This window comes from Canis lupus, chromosome 13 (assembly GCF_003254725.2).
Source record: "Canis lupus dingo isolate Sandy chromosome 13, ASM325472v2, whole genome shotgun sequence".
Lineage (NCBI taxonomy): Eukaryota > Metazoa > Chordata > Mammalia > Carnivora > Canidae > Canis > Canis lupus.
The window spans coordinates 45,400,402-45,414,763 of NC_064255.1; the positions used below are offsets into that span (position 1 = coordinate 45,400,402).

The window sequence follows — 14,362 nt, forward strand, 5'->3', positions numbered from 1 at the left end:
ATTTATATTCCCCAAATGACTTTTTATAAAAAATACCCCCAGATGGCAGTGACATGGACACTTGTCAACGTTGCGGGCTTCAGGCGTGTGCCGACTTCGGGATGCCTGGAGCCAGGGCTTCTGTAGGAAGCCGGCGTTCTGGCATCGAACCCATAGAGCTCCTTAAGTCCCATTAATCGCCCCCCCCCCGCCACCTACCACCACCACCACCCAGTGCAACTCAGTGTTGCATCTGCTCAGGTTGACCCGTGCGTCTTAAGCAGGGGAGGCGCAGAGGTTCAGCGAGTGGAAGGGCGGGGCGGAGCGCGGGGCGCCTGCGGCCCTGCACCCAGCCCCCCTCCGCCACCGCGGGTTCGAGGGCCGGCGCCGCACAGACCCGCGGAGGCGCCTGCGCCCACGCATGTCCCCTCCGTGCGTCTCGGTACCTCGTCTGTTAAATAGGAGAGACTCGCTCAACCAGATGATACGCGAAGTTCTTTCTAGGATCTCAAATTTCTCTCTCTCTCTCTCTCTTTTTTTTTTTTTTTTTTTTTGAATTTAAATCCGCTTGTTTCTGAAATCCTACCAGGACAAATGCAACTGGATGCCGTCTGAGTCTCTGGGCTTCCGCGTTCCCCCTTGGACCAGGGCTCCTGTGGTGGAGGGGAGCTCCAACAGCACTTAGAGCTTTCTCCTCGCCCCCCCTCTCTGCTGCTGAGTATTTACCACCTCTGCCCACTTTTAAAGAATGAGCACTGTGACTATTCCTTCCCCATCAAGATTGCAGGACTGTGTTTTTTTTTAAATTATTTTATTTTATTTTATTTTATTTATTCATGAGAGACAGAGAGAGAGAGAGAGAGAGAGAGAGGCAGAGGCACAGGCAGAGGGAGAAGCAGGCTGCACGCAGGGAGCCCGATGTGGGACTCGATCCCTGGACGCCAGGATCACACCCTGGGCGGAAGGAAGGTGCTAAACCACTGAGCCACCCATTTTTTTGTGGTCTGTGGTTTTTTTTTTTTTTAATTTTTATTTATTTATGATAGTCACACACACACACACACACACACACAGAGAGAGAGAGGCAGAGACACAGGCAGAGGGAGAAGCAGGCTCCATGCACCGGGAGCCCGACGTGGGATTCGATCCCGGGTCTCCAGGATCGCGCCCTGGGCCAAAGGCAGGCGCCAAACCGCTGCGCCACCCAGGGATCCCTGGTTTTTTTTTTTTTTTTTAATTTTACTTTAATTTAATTTTATAAGATCGCAGGAAAATTGACATTTACCTCCTACTACATCTTATAGTATATTCTTTCTATTTCTTTCCTTCCTTTTTTCTCCCCTCCTTCTCTTTCTTTTCTCCCTCCCTCCTCTCTTTTCCTTCCTTTCTTTTTCTTCCTTCCTTCTTCCATTTCCGTCTTCCTTTCCTTTCCTTTCCTTTCCTTTCCTTTCCTTTCCTTTCCTTTCCTTTCCTTTCCTTTCCTTTCCTTTCCTTCCTCCCTCCCTCCCTTCTTTCTTTCCTTCCCTCCTTCCATCCTTTTTCTTGTTATTACCCTGTGACCTAAGTAAACTCTGAATGTTAAAAAGTACATTCAGTTTTGGGGGTGCCTGGCTGGCTCAGCTAGGAGAGAGAGCTTGAGGCTCTCGATCTTGGGGTTGTTAAGTTTAAGCCTCAATTACTTAAAAATATAATAATAAGGTTTTTTTTTTTTTACAAAAAAATAGATTCGGTTTGTCACAAGACCATGTTTAACATAAATGACACTACCATTTTGCTGAATCAAATGATTTTTTTAGAAACTACACATAAGTACTAAGACATGCCAAAGTTTATTACACTTCCCTTTCTTAGTAACAGTGGTCTATCTACAAACTATTTCAATCTAGATTCTCTCCCCCATGCCAGGCTCATCCCCCCACCTTCATAGAGAATGCACTTTTAGAGACCAATGCCTTTCTAAAAAAATCTGTGACCATTTCTCTGTATGATCATTTCTCCTGGGCTGTCTAGTGTTTCTGTTGCATTTGGCTGTTGACATCTCCATTCTTCTAAGGCTCTAACAGTTTGTCTCCTTGCCTTGTCCACTTCCCTCCTATAGTAATTATTCAAGACTTTATCAATCTTCTCTTGGGCCTCCATCCTTGCTTCTCTCCCACATATAAGCCCATGAATCTCATATCTGTATTCAGGGCCTGTTCTCATCTGAGCTCACTTCTCCGATTGCCTTTTAGACATTTTCAGTTGTTGCTATCATTATCTTGAAGTCCAATCAGTCTAAAATCTAACTTAGCTTCGCCCATGCCATGAACACTGGCCTCTTGACTTCACTGTCTTCATCTTGACACACCTCACAACAAGTTCACCTGCTTAATCTGTTGGCATCTACTTCAAAATGCACACAGAATCCTTTCACCACCTCTGCTATAACCATCCTTCCATCATCGTTCATCTAGATTATTATAAAAATATCTCAAAGTGATTATCCTAAATGTCAAGTCAGATCAAGTTACCTCTCTGATAAAATCCTCAGACTTTCTATCCCACCTAGAATAAAAGCCAAAGTTCCTACAATGACTATCAAAGTCCTACACAATTGTGCTCCTTTAAACTCTGACCTCATCTGTTACTCCCTTAATCTACTGCAGCAATATTGGTCTTGTTGCTCTTTCTATTGGCAAAGCTGTCCAATAGAACTTTCTAGGATTGGACATGGTCTATACAGGCACTGTCCAATATGGTGGTTATTTGGTACTAGAATTGTGGCAAGTGCAAATTAAGGAACTGAATTTTAAGTTTCATTTAAATTTTAAAAAGTAAATTTCATTAAAGTTTAATTAATTTAAACCCAGATAGTCACATATGGATAGTAGCTACTCTATTGGACAGAAGTCTAGAGCATACCAGCCAGTCTCCTGTTTCAGGACGTTTTGCACTCTCTGTTCCCCTCTGCCTGGAAAACTTTTGCCTGTGGATATTTAAGTAAGATATCAACATTTTCACTTTCTCTCCTCCTTAAGTCTTTGTTTAAATGTCACCTTCTCAGGAGAAACCACTCTGTTCACAATTACCATCTCCCACCCCTGCCGCTGGCACTCACTGTGTCCCTTTTCTGCCTTATTACTTCTGTGATAGCTACATCTTCTCATTTTTACTTATTCTTTTACTGAATTGTCAATCTTTCCTTCTCCTTTTCCCACTAAAAGGTAAGCTCCAGAGGGCCAAGATTTCTCCCTTTTCCTGCTCATCACTGTATTTCCGGCACTTAGAATAATGCCTGCCTCCTAGTAGTGCTCAGAAAATAATGACTGACTGAGTGCCACCACCATTCTCCCAGACATCCGGGTTCTTGGACTCATTTCTCTTCTTAAAAACCTCATATCCAGTGTAGAATTAAAGATGGTCCTCCAGTATCTTTATTTCAGCCTTTATTGAAATTGGAATTGAATCCAAAAGCCAGGATTTCCAAGTAGGGGCACAATTGAGAGGATGCAAGTGTTTTTAATAGTTTTTGTTGTTGTTGTTGTTGTTGTTGTTGTTGTTTTTGGTGTGTGTGTATGTGGTGAAAGGCAGAGGATAAGAAAATATCTATAAGCCACCTACCAAAATTTAGGTTACATCTAGACTTATTTAATAACTTGTCACCTATAGTGTGGGTTTTGGTCAACTGCTAAGATGTTTCCTGTAATACTGCAAGTTTGTTTTACTAGTTCCAAGGACTTTTTCCTTGAAATCTTGAGATACAGAATAGTCATTGTAGCAAACTACATTATTAAAATGTTGGTTGTAGAGGTTTTTTCATTAAAAGCTTTAAATTATGTTTGTTACGGAAAGTTGATTTTGTTGACTGTGACCACATTGATTTAGTTCTAACTAAACTCAAGCAAAATAAAAGACCATAAATACTACACTAGAATTAAGAATGTGATTAAAATCATCCCCTTGTGAAACAATTTATTTTCAGTGAAAAAGATCAATAACTTGAATAGATTAGTTCTAAAACACAATGCAAAATTTTCATTTTCCTTCATTTAGATTAACAGATCCTATTTAGTTTTTCTTCTTTCTGTCCTATAATTTCCTTCATATGGATTCCCATTTCCTCTGCCTTAATCTGTCCATCACCACCATCTTTTCATCGTGTCTTATGTATGTTGTCAGACACAGTAAATTTTTTAAAAATGTAATTTTCTGCCCCAAAGCTTTTGATTTTTATTTGTTGGCTGGATTTTAATCTTACAACATCTAATAATCTTCTGGGCCCTAGGCAGAATCACAACTTGCTTGATTTTTTTTAAAAAATTTATTCATTAAAAACAAATTATGAGGAGGGATATTTTTCAAAACCCCACTAGAGAAACCTAATAAATGCAACAGCAAACACTGCCAATTCACTTTCTTTTAGTTACTAAAGAGAAGTTGAATTATTGTATTACTTGGTCTTTAAAACTTGGATTCCATTGGCTGTTCAGGGACAGCTTGGTACAAACATGTACCTTCAAAATTGTTTTTCCGTCTTTGTGGTTATTGAGTATGTTGGTGAAAAAGCCATAGAAAATCTCTTATTGTTCAACCAAGAACTGAGCCAATTATTAAGAGCTTAATAATTCACTCAATAAATGGTTATTGGACTAGACACTATATTTACACATTTGGCAATGTACATTTATTGATTAACTTAATAGTTTTTTCAGAGTTTATGATGTGTCTGTGCTCAGTGCTGGGACTAGAAATGTCAGTTGCATCCTAATGATAGACTTCCAGTTGGAGAAGAGGATGAAGGGTAAAGGAAACAGCATGTGTAAAAAGCAGGGAGGCATGAAGAAGCTGGCCTATTTGGGGAAGCCTGTGAATGGTTCAAGGCAAGGAGTGGAAGTGAGATGAGGCTGAGGAGGTGGGGTTGTTGGGCCAGAGGGTAGAGGCTTTGGGTGGTATATTAAGGAGTTTGGACTTTATCTTAGGAGCAATGGTGGGGGGGGGGGGGGGAACCAAAAGCGTCATGCTTTTTGGAGACCTGTAAACAAGGTCAGACTCTGAGAAGCATCCTTCAAGTAAGAAGGAGTATGCTGCCCCAAAATGCCCCCAGTTGATCATGCAACATCTATATGGTCCTCTTGGTCAACTCTACAAAAGGGTCAAATCACCACCTATGCAGAACTGGGTTCTGATGACCTAATTAACCCATAGAGATGTTAAGAAGAAGAGTTAACTTCCCTCCAATGTTAGCAGTACCTGGAGAAGGTCAGCTCTGGGCTGAAATGCTCCTCCTCCTGAGATTCTTTTGTTTCTACCCAGAGTCTTGTGGACTAGGGAGATGCCTTTGGTCAGATGCTCTGCGATTGATTACTTTTTAAAATGTACTATATATAATTAGAGGAGCAAATGGTAAGACCTTACTATACCCTTGATCACCCATCCCTAAGAGAGAATAGGATTCCACTTCTTGATAATAGACACCAGGACATTACATTCTGGAAACTTTTGATTATCTGATATGTGAGTGGGGATGATAGAGAAAGCTGATGATGCATCCTCTTGCATGACTCCCTTGTGCTATAGAAAGCTGCCCTCTTAAGTGAAAACAGCATATTCAATATTAGTACATAAAAAAGGAGATCTCAGGGAGGAGTCCCTCTGTCATAGGATACTCTTTGTGGTTGAAATAGATGTTGCCTATATGACAAAATGTCCCTGACTGTCAATACAAAAGGGCTCTTGTAGTTGCTATGGTGTCTTCAAACAGACTCCCTGGCTGCCTTTGCCCTTCCCCATAGTCAACACATTTCTACATTCCTGGGGATTCAATCTAGTAAAGTTATAGAAAACACGTTTTCTTCCCTTTATCTTTTTACTACTATGCTGCAGTAATGAATAAAAATCCAAATCTTAGTGCCTAAACTTGCATAAAAGAGATTTCTCATTCATGCAAAGTCCAGTGAAAACTCTCTTCCACAATTGGCTTGGGTTCAGTTGCCCTCTACCTCGTGGACCAGTCATCTCTTCACAGGATCTCAAAGGTCGGTAGGGGAGGAGAGAGAGCACTTAAATTATATATATCACTTTCACTCATCTTCCCTAGGCCGGAATTGTTATGTGGCTCCAATCTAATTGTAAAAGAGCCTGAGAAATGGAAAGCATGTGGAATATTTGATTGGTGCTACTGTTTCTGCCACAGCTACTAATGAGGAATTCATGGCTAGGAAAGAAATTGACGAGTGATTAAGACAGATTATTTTTAACAGAGGGTCTATCATCTTTTTAATTTCCCTTTCTTCGCTTCTTCTTAGACAAACATGTTAATGGAAATATCATCATTGCTTAATATTTAAGGAAAATAATTAATGAAAGAAATCCAATAGAGATATTAACCGCAGGCTGAGACGCTAAAATCCTGCGGAGAGGTCTAAATAGAAGCTTTTGCTAAAATGTTGGGGTATATTTAAGCTGTCTTATAACTAAAATTCAATATTTTGGTTTTATTTTTTAAAGCTTTTATTTGTTTATTCATGAGAGACACAGAGGGAGAGGCAGAGACATAGGCAGAGGGAGAAGCAGGCTCCTTGCAGGAAGCCTGATGTAGAGCTTGATCCCAGACTAGGATCACACTCTGAGCCAAAGGCAGACGCTCAGCTGTTGAACCACCCAGGGGTCCCTAGACTGAGGTTTCTTAAAATGTAAATCACTGTATTTTGTGCTGAAATCGATGGGTTTAAATAGCTTTTCCAGCCAACTTGCAAATTGATGAAGGATATTTAGTGATAAATTTGATTAATGTAATGATGAAAAGTGTTCTCTCTTCCATGTTGTGGAGGTGATTCAAGGTGAGGAATAGGATCAAAGATGTGAAAGACCCATTGGTAGAGGCTTGGATGATCAGGCTGTCACAAGGAGAAATGGTAAGGTCAAGGCTGCTCCCAAGTAAAGGACGTCAAAGGCATCAAGGTTGGTGGTGGTTCTAGTACACATGTTACGTGTGCAAAGGCAAGGCAGGGGTGTGGCTGCAGTGAAGAGAGTTGCTGAGCGGGAGCAGAGGGAAGTAAGGCTGGACAAGTCATGTGGATGCATGTTGGCAAGGTATTGGGAAATGGGGCAATATTTAGGCTTGATATTATTGGGAACTTTTGTTTGGGCAAGAGAGTGGGGACCTTGAAAGGATGGGAATGAAGCCACTGTCCCATTGCTCTCCTTCCCGCACCAAGGAACTTCTTCAAAGACTCATCTATCCTCATAGTCTTTACTCCTTCCTTGCTTCCATTTGCTCCCTCAACCCCGTGCAATGTGGAAATACATCAAGTAACCCCACACCATTCTGCTGTCACTGTTCTCTCATGGTCCCCAGAGGCCACCTGATAGCCAAGCCCTACTTCTTTTTCCTGGTTCTTATCTCCTTGGATTTTCTGCAGGCAATTGATGCACCAAGTTCTATAGCTTTAGCTACTTCCCCGATGTGAGTGACCGTGAAATCTATCTCCAGGTTGGGCTTTCTTCAGAGCCCCCGACCTAGCCAACCAGCCGCCTTCCAGCTTGCAACATGTGGATGCTCTAGACATCCCCCAACCCAACACCAACCCAACAGGACTAGTTTCCCCCTCTCTCACCTTGCTGGTTCTCCACTTGTGTCCTGTGGTCGGGCAATGGCACCGCATTGCCTGCTGTGGTCCAAGCCTGAAACCTGGGGCCCCCTCTCTCCACCATGCCTCACAAATGGGTTCATCACACCCTCAGGATTCTACTGTTAAATATCTGTCAGGTAGCCCCCATTTTTCCCTTCGCTCAACTGCTGAGCCACCTAAACGTCCCTAGACTCATTAAATTGATCTCCCTTCCCATTCGAGCTGTGGTTTGCACTTTTGGTTGCCCATAAAAATCATTCAGAAAACTTTAAAAAAACTTTTCAATGCTCAGGCTTTACACTAGAGCAATTAGAAAATAGGAATGAGAGCCCACAGAGCTCTTCAGGTGAAGGCCTTCCTGAATCTTCTTGGCCCCCCACCACTTCTTCTTTTGAGCCTCACCTGTGAAATCTAGACCTACTTTTATCATAGCAAGTAATTCTGGTTTTGCATTTATTTACATGTTTCTCTTAGACTATAAATTCCTTGAGAGAAGAGGCTCTCTTACCCTTCATGGTACTTCTAGAATCTGGCACACAGTAGTCTCCTCCATAAAAATTTGTTGAGAGCCTAAAAGCATAAGTGAAGCAGAGAATAAACCATCTCCATCTCTGGTTTCCTGGTTCTTTACCTCCCTTCTTGGCTGTCCTCTTATTTCTCACTGCTCTTGTTTTGTTTTCATTTACTGGCCCTTCTTCCTCAGCCAGTTTCTGAAACAGCAAAACTGCCCTCAGCCCTGCCCTTTGCCTTCTCCTGCCCTGGGGATCTCATCTATGCACATGGGTTCCCCTCTCTCCATCTGCTGAAGCTTCCAGAACCACACTTCCAGCCCCTACCTCTCTGCTGAGATCCAGAGTCTTTTCCTTCTATTCTGGGTACAGTGCCATGGTTGAGAGCCTGGCTCTGCCTCAAAGGCTGCAGGAACAGGCTTAGTTTCCAGCTCAACCACCTTTTCTCCAAATTGCTTAAGATCTTGATTTTCCTCATTGGTGAATTAGGGATGATGGATGGTATCCAGTTTGTAAGGTTATTTTGAGGATTATGTGAAACTGTATTCAAAGCTCTCAACACAGGGCTTGGCTGGCACAAAGTAAGTGCTCAAGAGTGGTTAGGTACTTTTACCAGACAGCTCTCCCTGAATGTTCTGCAGATCCCCTACATTGTCTGAGAACAGAACCCATCCCTTGGACACCTCTTTTCTATTTCAAACCTTCTGACATCCTCTGTAGGTAATGCTAGAACCAGTGGGACCTTGGCTGACACAGATGTGATTTAGGGCTGGGAAGGGCCTTTAGGGGGCCCTTGGCATCTCCACAACCCTCAGCATCTCTCAGCCACATGTTTACAACTGCCCCCCTTCCCACCAGGCTCACCCTCTCATCTGAACTTTATGTGATCGGCTTTTGCCAGAGCGATTTTTGTAAAACACAGAGTAAGTTGGATGACATCACCACTTTCCTCCATCTGCTCCCTCCAGTCTCTCAGTGGCAGGATAAAGCTCAGAGCCCTTCATGTGGCAAATTAAGTTTATCATTATTTGGTCTCTGGACCAAATGTATCCCACTTGCCTCTGTGGTACACCTTGCTGCTCCCTGCCTTGGTACCTGCTGTTCCTTCTCTGGAAATACCTTAATTTCTTGCCCTTCACTGCACTAGGGCATGCTTTGCTCCTCCTACAGCTCACGACCCACCTAGAGCACTTAATAAACTTGAAGATAACTATTAATCCTCTGTACTCTCCCATTTTTCACCCCTCTTCCCCAGCTGGTGAGCTCACTGATAGGCAACTTTTAATTTTTTTAGTAGCTTTATTTTCTGGGCTCAGCCCAAGGCCTTGCAAAGAATAGCAACTCACTGATTTATGAAGGCATGGACATTGGAATTTAGGAAACAGCATAATTAGTTCGTATCTTGGCTCTATTTATTTTATGGGCTCCCTTGCAACTTGAGTGTCTTGTGTGATGCTTTGTGTGAGAAGCTGCAGTATGTGGTGACAGGTCTTGGGAGCAGGAGCTGTCCTATACTGTATATTCTCTTCTGTGATTTAAGTTGTGTGTACAAATCCACTTAACAGACATTCCTTTGGGCACCTCCTTTGTACCAGGCACTGGGTAAGGCATAGAAGCAGATGGTGGTAATACTACAATAATACTTTTAATTATTCTGTCCCTCCTCTACTCTGCACCTAAGTTAGCTCATGAGACCAGCATGTTACTAAATAGGAGTAAACAGAGGCTCATATTTAAAACACCTTTTCTAAAAAAAAAAAATAATAATAAAATAAAATACCTTTTCTGAGAATACAGCAAATACGTGGGACGCGGTATTTGAACCCAGGTTTGCCTTATTTCTGTGCCCACTGCTCCTTTCAGTAACCCATAATACCTCCTAGGTACCAACTGTGGAGTGCCCTCTGTCTCTGAGGTGCTAGATATGCAATATTTGGGTTTAATTCTCCTCTGCAAGGCATTATCCCCATTTTTCTGGAGAAGAAATGGGCTCAGGAAAGTCAAGTAACCTGGGTAGGATTGCCCAGAATGGTGAGATGTAATCATTCGGGTCCGTTGGACCCTCAGGCCCGCTCCTGGACACTCAGCCTGTCAGGGGTCTAGTCAGGGGCCAAAGCTGTTTGTAACAGGTTCACCGTGGTAAGTGCAGGCATATGGGCAAGGCCAAGGGCTTCAGCGAGGGAGGAATGGGCACAGCTGTTCAGCTGGGGGTTCCAAATGTTCTGACGATGTCAGTATTACGCTGGTAAGTCATTCATTCATTCATTCATTCGTTCGTTCATTCATTCATTTGTCAAATACTTTGGAGCCCTTTGATTTGTTAGACATACCAGTGGCAACCGATAGAGACATAGAAGAGACAAAGGGATTTTTAAAAAGAGCTCCTTGTCTTTTTAGGAGAAGGAGATAGAAGGATGAGACACAGAGACAAATGGCTGCATCAGACTTAACTGCCATAACAGAGCTTGTCACCAGTGCTGTCACCAGCGTGGACCTAAGCTCGCAGCTCGCCCTAGGGCGCCATGAGTCCACCCCATCCAGCCTCCTTCCCAGGCTTGCAAGGTCCTCCGGGACCTGTCCTGCCAACCTCTCTCACCTTCTGTGCTTTTACCCTACACACTTACTTTTGGTTCTCAAGGTGACTAAATTCGCTCCTGTCCCCACCACAGGGCCTTTGCCCCTGCTGATCTCCCTGGGGATCACCGTCTTCTCTCTACTACTCTGAATCCTGCCCTTCCAGGGCAGCTTTTCCTGATGGTCCTCCCCATTCACTCATGTCGCATCATCCTGTCCTCCCTCTGCTCCCAGCACTAATTATGATCTTCAGAGCATGGGCACCAGGTTCAGTTCTGCTGTTTTACTGGCTAGGTAACCTTGAACAGGTTATTTAACCTTTCTGCATCTCAGTTTTGTCATCTGAAAATGCGGGTGATAACAGTGCTGCTCCTACTTCACAGTGCATTGCTATGGAGCTTCACTGAGCTTCTGTACGGAAGGCACCAATAGCCTGGGGTGGGGGCGCCCGGGTGGCTTAGTCAGTTAGGCCTCTGCCTTCAGCTCAGGTCATGATCCCAGGGTCCTGGGATGAAGCCTGGACCTGCTCCCTGCTCAGCAGAATGTCTGCTTCTCTCTCTCCCCTCCCTGTGTGTGCTTGCACCCTCTCTCTAGCTCTCACTCTCAAGTAAAGAAATAAAGTCTTAAAAAAAAAATGCCTGGTGCATAGGAGTTATGTGATGAACACAAAATACGTGAATCTTCTTGTTGTCCAGTACTTAACTGGGTTTGACTCCAGAGACCAGGCCCACAGCCTCTGCCCGCAGGAGCTTACGGCCTGCCTGCACCACTTCCCCTGAGGGCACACACATGCATTTGACTTGTAGCATTTTGCCTGGAGGTCGCTCTTCCTCTTTGTTCTCATTTCTATCCTTCTGGTGCCCTGCTTCCTGCCTCAGGATCCCCAGCACCCACAGATCCTGCCTTTCCATGGCTTGAGAAAGAATAATAGCTAAAGGCCCAGCTCTCGGTTTCGCCATGTTCTGTGGATGTCGAAACCCCCCAAATCTGCTTGCTTTCTCCTTGCCTAGATTTCACTTCCTCTCAGAACTCCCTGACTTCCCAGGTTGTAGGCCCTGGAGTAGACTGTGGCTCACATTTTCCATCGCCTGGAACTATCTTCACTGCTACCTCCCCTCCCGGTCTGCATGTGCCATAGAGCCCCGGCCGTCTCTTTTGTCTTCTTCTCCATGGTATCCTCACCCCCCCAGTACCTTCTTACTGTTAACGAGTAGTGTTCTTTATGGCCATAATGAACTTGGGTAGAAGACATGGATCCATAAAGCAGGTAAATCAGGACACAGTAGTTTGTGTCACAAAGGGTCTATTCACTTTATTTTTTTTTTAATTTTTTTTAAACTTTTATTTATTTATGATAGGCACACAGTGAGAGAGAGAGAGAGAGGCAGAGACACAGGCAGAGGGAGAAGCAGGCTCCATGCACCGGGAGCCCGACGTAGGATTCGATCCCGGGTCTCCAGGACCGCGCTCTGGGCCAAAGGCAGGCGCCAAACCGCTGCGCCACCCAGGGATCCCGTCTATTCACTTTATAAGAGGATTTTTTGCAGGGTTCCATTGAGTAGGAAGGAAGTCCAGGGGTATTGCTATTAAAACACATCTCTGTGGCTTTATGCACACAGAGACACATGCACATATACATACACTTTCTTGAGTATGTGACAGTCATTGCAAGTGTTCAATGAGTAGCCTTTCAAATCTTGTGGCTCCACCACCCTTTATGCCCTTGGGGTCCTCTGCTGGGCCCTCCGCAGCTGGCTGGAAGATGGGGAAGGAGAGAGAGAAGAGCATCACTCAAGGGGCTTTTTTCTGGGTCTACCTGGAAATGGCACATATCACTTCTAGTCCCAAGGACTGGAACTCAGTTCCACAGCTGCACCAACTGCCAGGAAAGCTGGGGAAAGTGGTCTAGCTGTGTGCCCAGGAGGAAAGGGAAAAGACGTTTTGATGGACAAAGGGCAGTCTCTGTGCCTGGGAGCATACCGGAGCCAGGCGGCCTCTGTCTACCTGCAGAGGGTCCCAGTAGAAAGGAAAGGCACTGATTTTCTGTTTTGATTTTTGTAGACAAACACATGTGATCAAAATCTCTGTCAATGCCTTGAGTTCATCGAACAAATTTCCAAAGTGCAAGGACAGCTCTTTAGGATCCTCACCGCTGCAGCCCAAGAAGGTGAGAAGGGCCCGTGCTTTCCCGTCGGGCTCTCCCTTCTTTTTCTTTTGTTCTTTGTGCTTTCACACTGTGTGGCTGAACTTCTCTCCCTGCCCCGATTTGTGGGTTCTTTTAGGCGGTCATTATGATGGTGTGGAAATAATCAAATCGCGCCTACTGCCTTGGCTGGAAGCCTCCTTTACTGCAGCTTCCCTGGGAAAACCTGTTGACAGCAAGGTCCCCTCTCTGCAGGTAGGGATGCTCAAGGATCACCCTTGACTTTCAGCAACCCAATCTGGCTCCGGGAACATATCTAAGATATGGCTTTTACCCTACTGAGGGACTCTGCTCTACTTGGGGAACGGGGACACAGGTACACAAGGTGAGTTTCTGGGTGCAGTAGTATGTGGCACAACGGCTTGAGCTTTGTCTTCAAACAGACCTGCGTTCAATTCTCAGCTTTGTCTCTTTCCCAGGGTATGACCTGAGGCAAATCAGTGAACCTCTGCTTCCTCAGCTGTAAGAAGGCCCTGGTGATGTTCCACATCTGGGACATTGCCCACCCTAGGCACTAAATAAGAGCTTTGGAATGACAGAGTAGGCACACAGACACTTAGGGTACCATGGGGCCGCAGAAAGAGACCATGAGGTGGGGGAAAGCTCCATATTCTGAAAGAATGAAGTGAAACTAATTGAAAACTTCTTTTTTTAAAATATATTTTTTATTGAAGTTCGACTTGCCAACGTATAGTATAACACCCAGTGGAAACTTAGTTCTTAGAGACTGACAGAGTATCCTCACTTGCAGTTGATAGGGGGGTGATTTCTGTGCAATGGGGTCAGCTTTTAGACAGTTGAAGCCCAGACTGGAAGGAGAACACACACCTTGCTTAAGGCATTAACATCTCTAAACATTGGTAACCTTGATTGTGAACATTTATGTGGATTTAGATGAAGTCTTTTCTAAAATTAAGGCACGTAGAGAGTCTTTTCTTAGCAGCCTTAGGGGGCAGGGGCGGAAGGGTTCCTGCTTGGAGGTCACAGGGCAAAATTCTTGTCACTCTTCTAGGGTTCTGGGTAGGTTGTCTCGCTTGCTGAGTGGAGGCAATGCTTTTGTTGACCCAATAGGGCCATTTTGAGAATTAAATGTGATAAACGTGCAGGAACAACTAACATAAGGTTAGATATGTTAGCATATCTAACCATAGATAGCAGTTGTTTCTAAGCAAATTTTTCTTCCCTGGGGATTTTCACATGCTACTTAGATTTTTACCCTGTGGGTGCTATTCTGAGTATGAAGATATGGGATGATATTCCAATGGCTTTTAAAAAAAATGATGTGCCATAAAAAAATTGAGGTATCATTTACTTGCAGTGAAATCCATAGGTTGATGATATCCATGTAACCCATACCCTATTAGGTTCTAAAATATTTCCATCTCTCCAGAGCATTTCCTGTGTCACTTCCCAGTCACCTATCCCTCCCCATCAGGCAACCACTCTTCTGAGTTTTATCATTCTAGATTAATTTTGCTTGCACTAGA

The 14,362-nt window shown here is 44.1% G+C and overlaps 1 protein-coding gene across 3 annotated transcripts in view; it reads left to right on the forward strand.

Moving 5' to 3' along the window:
* Positions 1-14,362, forward strand: part of SPATA18 (spermatogenesis associated 18) — a 36,909-nt gene that overhangs the window by 894 nt on the left and 21,653 nt on the right. For all 3 annotated transcript variants that reach the window (XR_007401672.1, XM_025435715.3, XM_025435714.3), the window contains exons 2-3: positions 12,734-12,839; positions 12,955-13,070. Coding sequence is in view for 2 of the 3 variants with exons in the window: in XM_025435715.3 (XP_025291500.1) it covers positions 12,734-12,839; positions 12,955-13,070 (222 nt within the window). In the remaining variant the exon portion in view is untranslated. The remainder of the gene's footprint in view (positions 1-12,733; positions 12,840-12,954; positions 13,071-14,362) is intronic.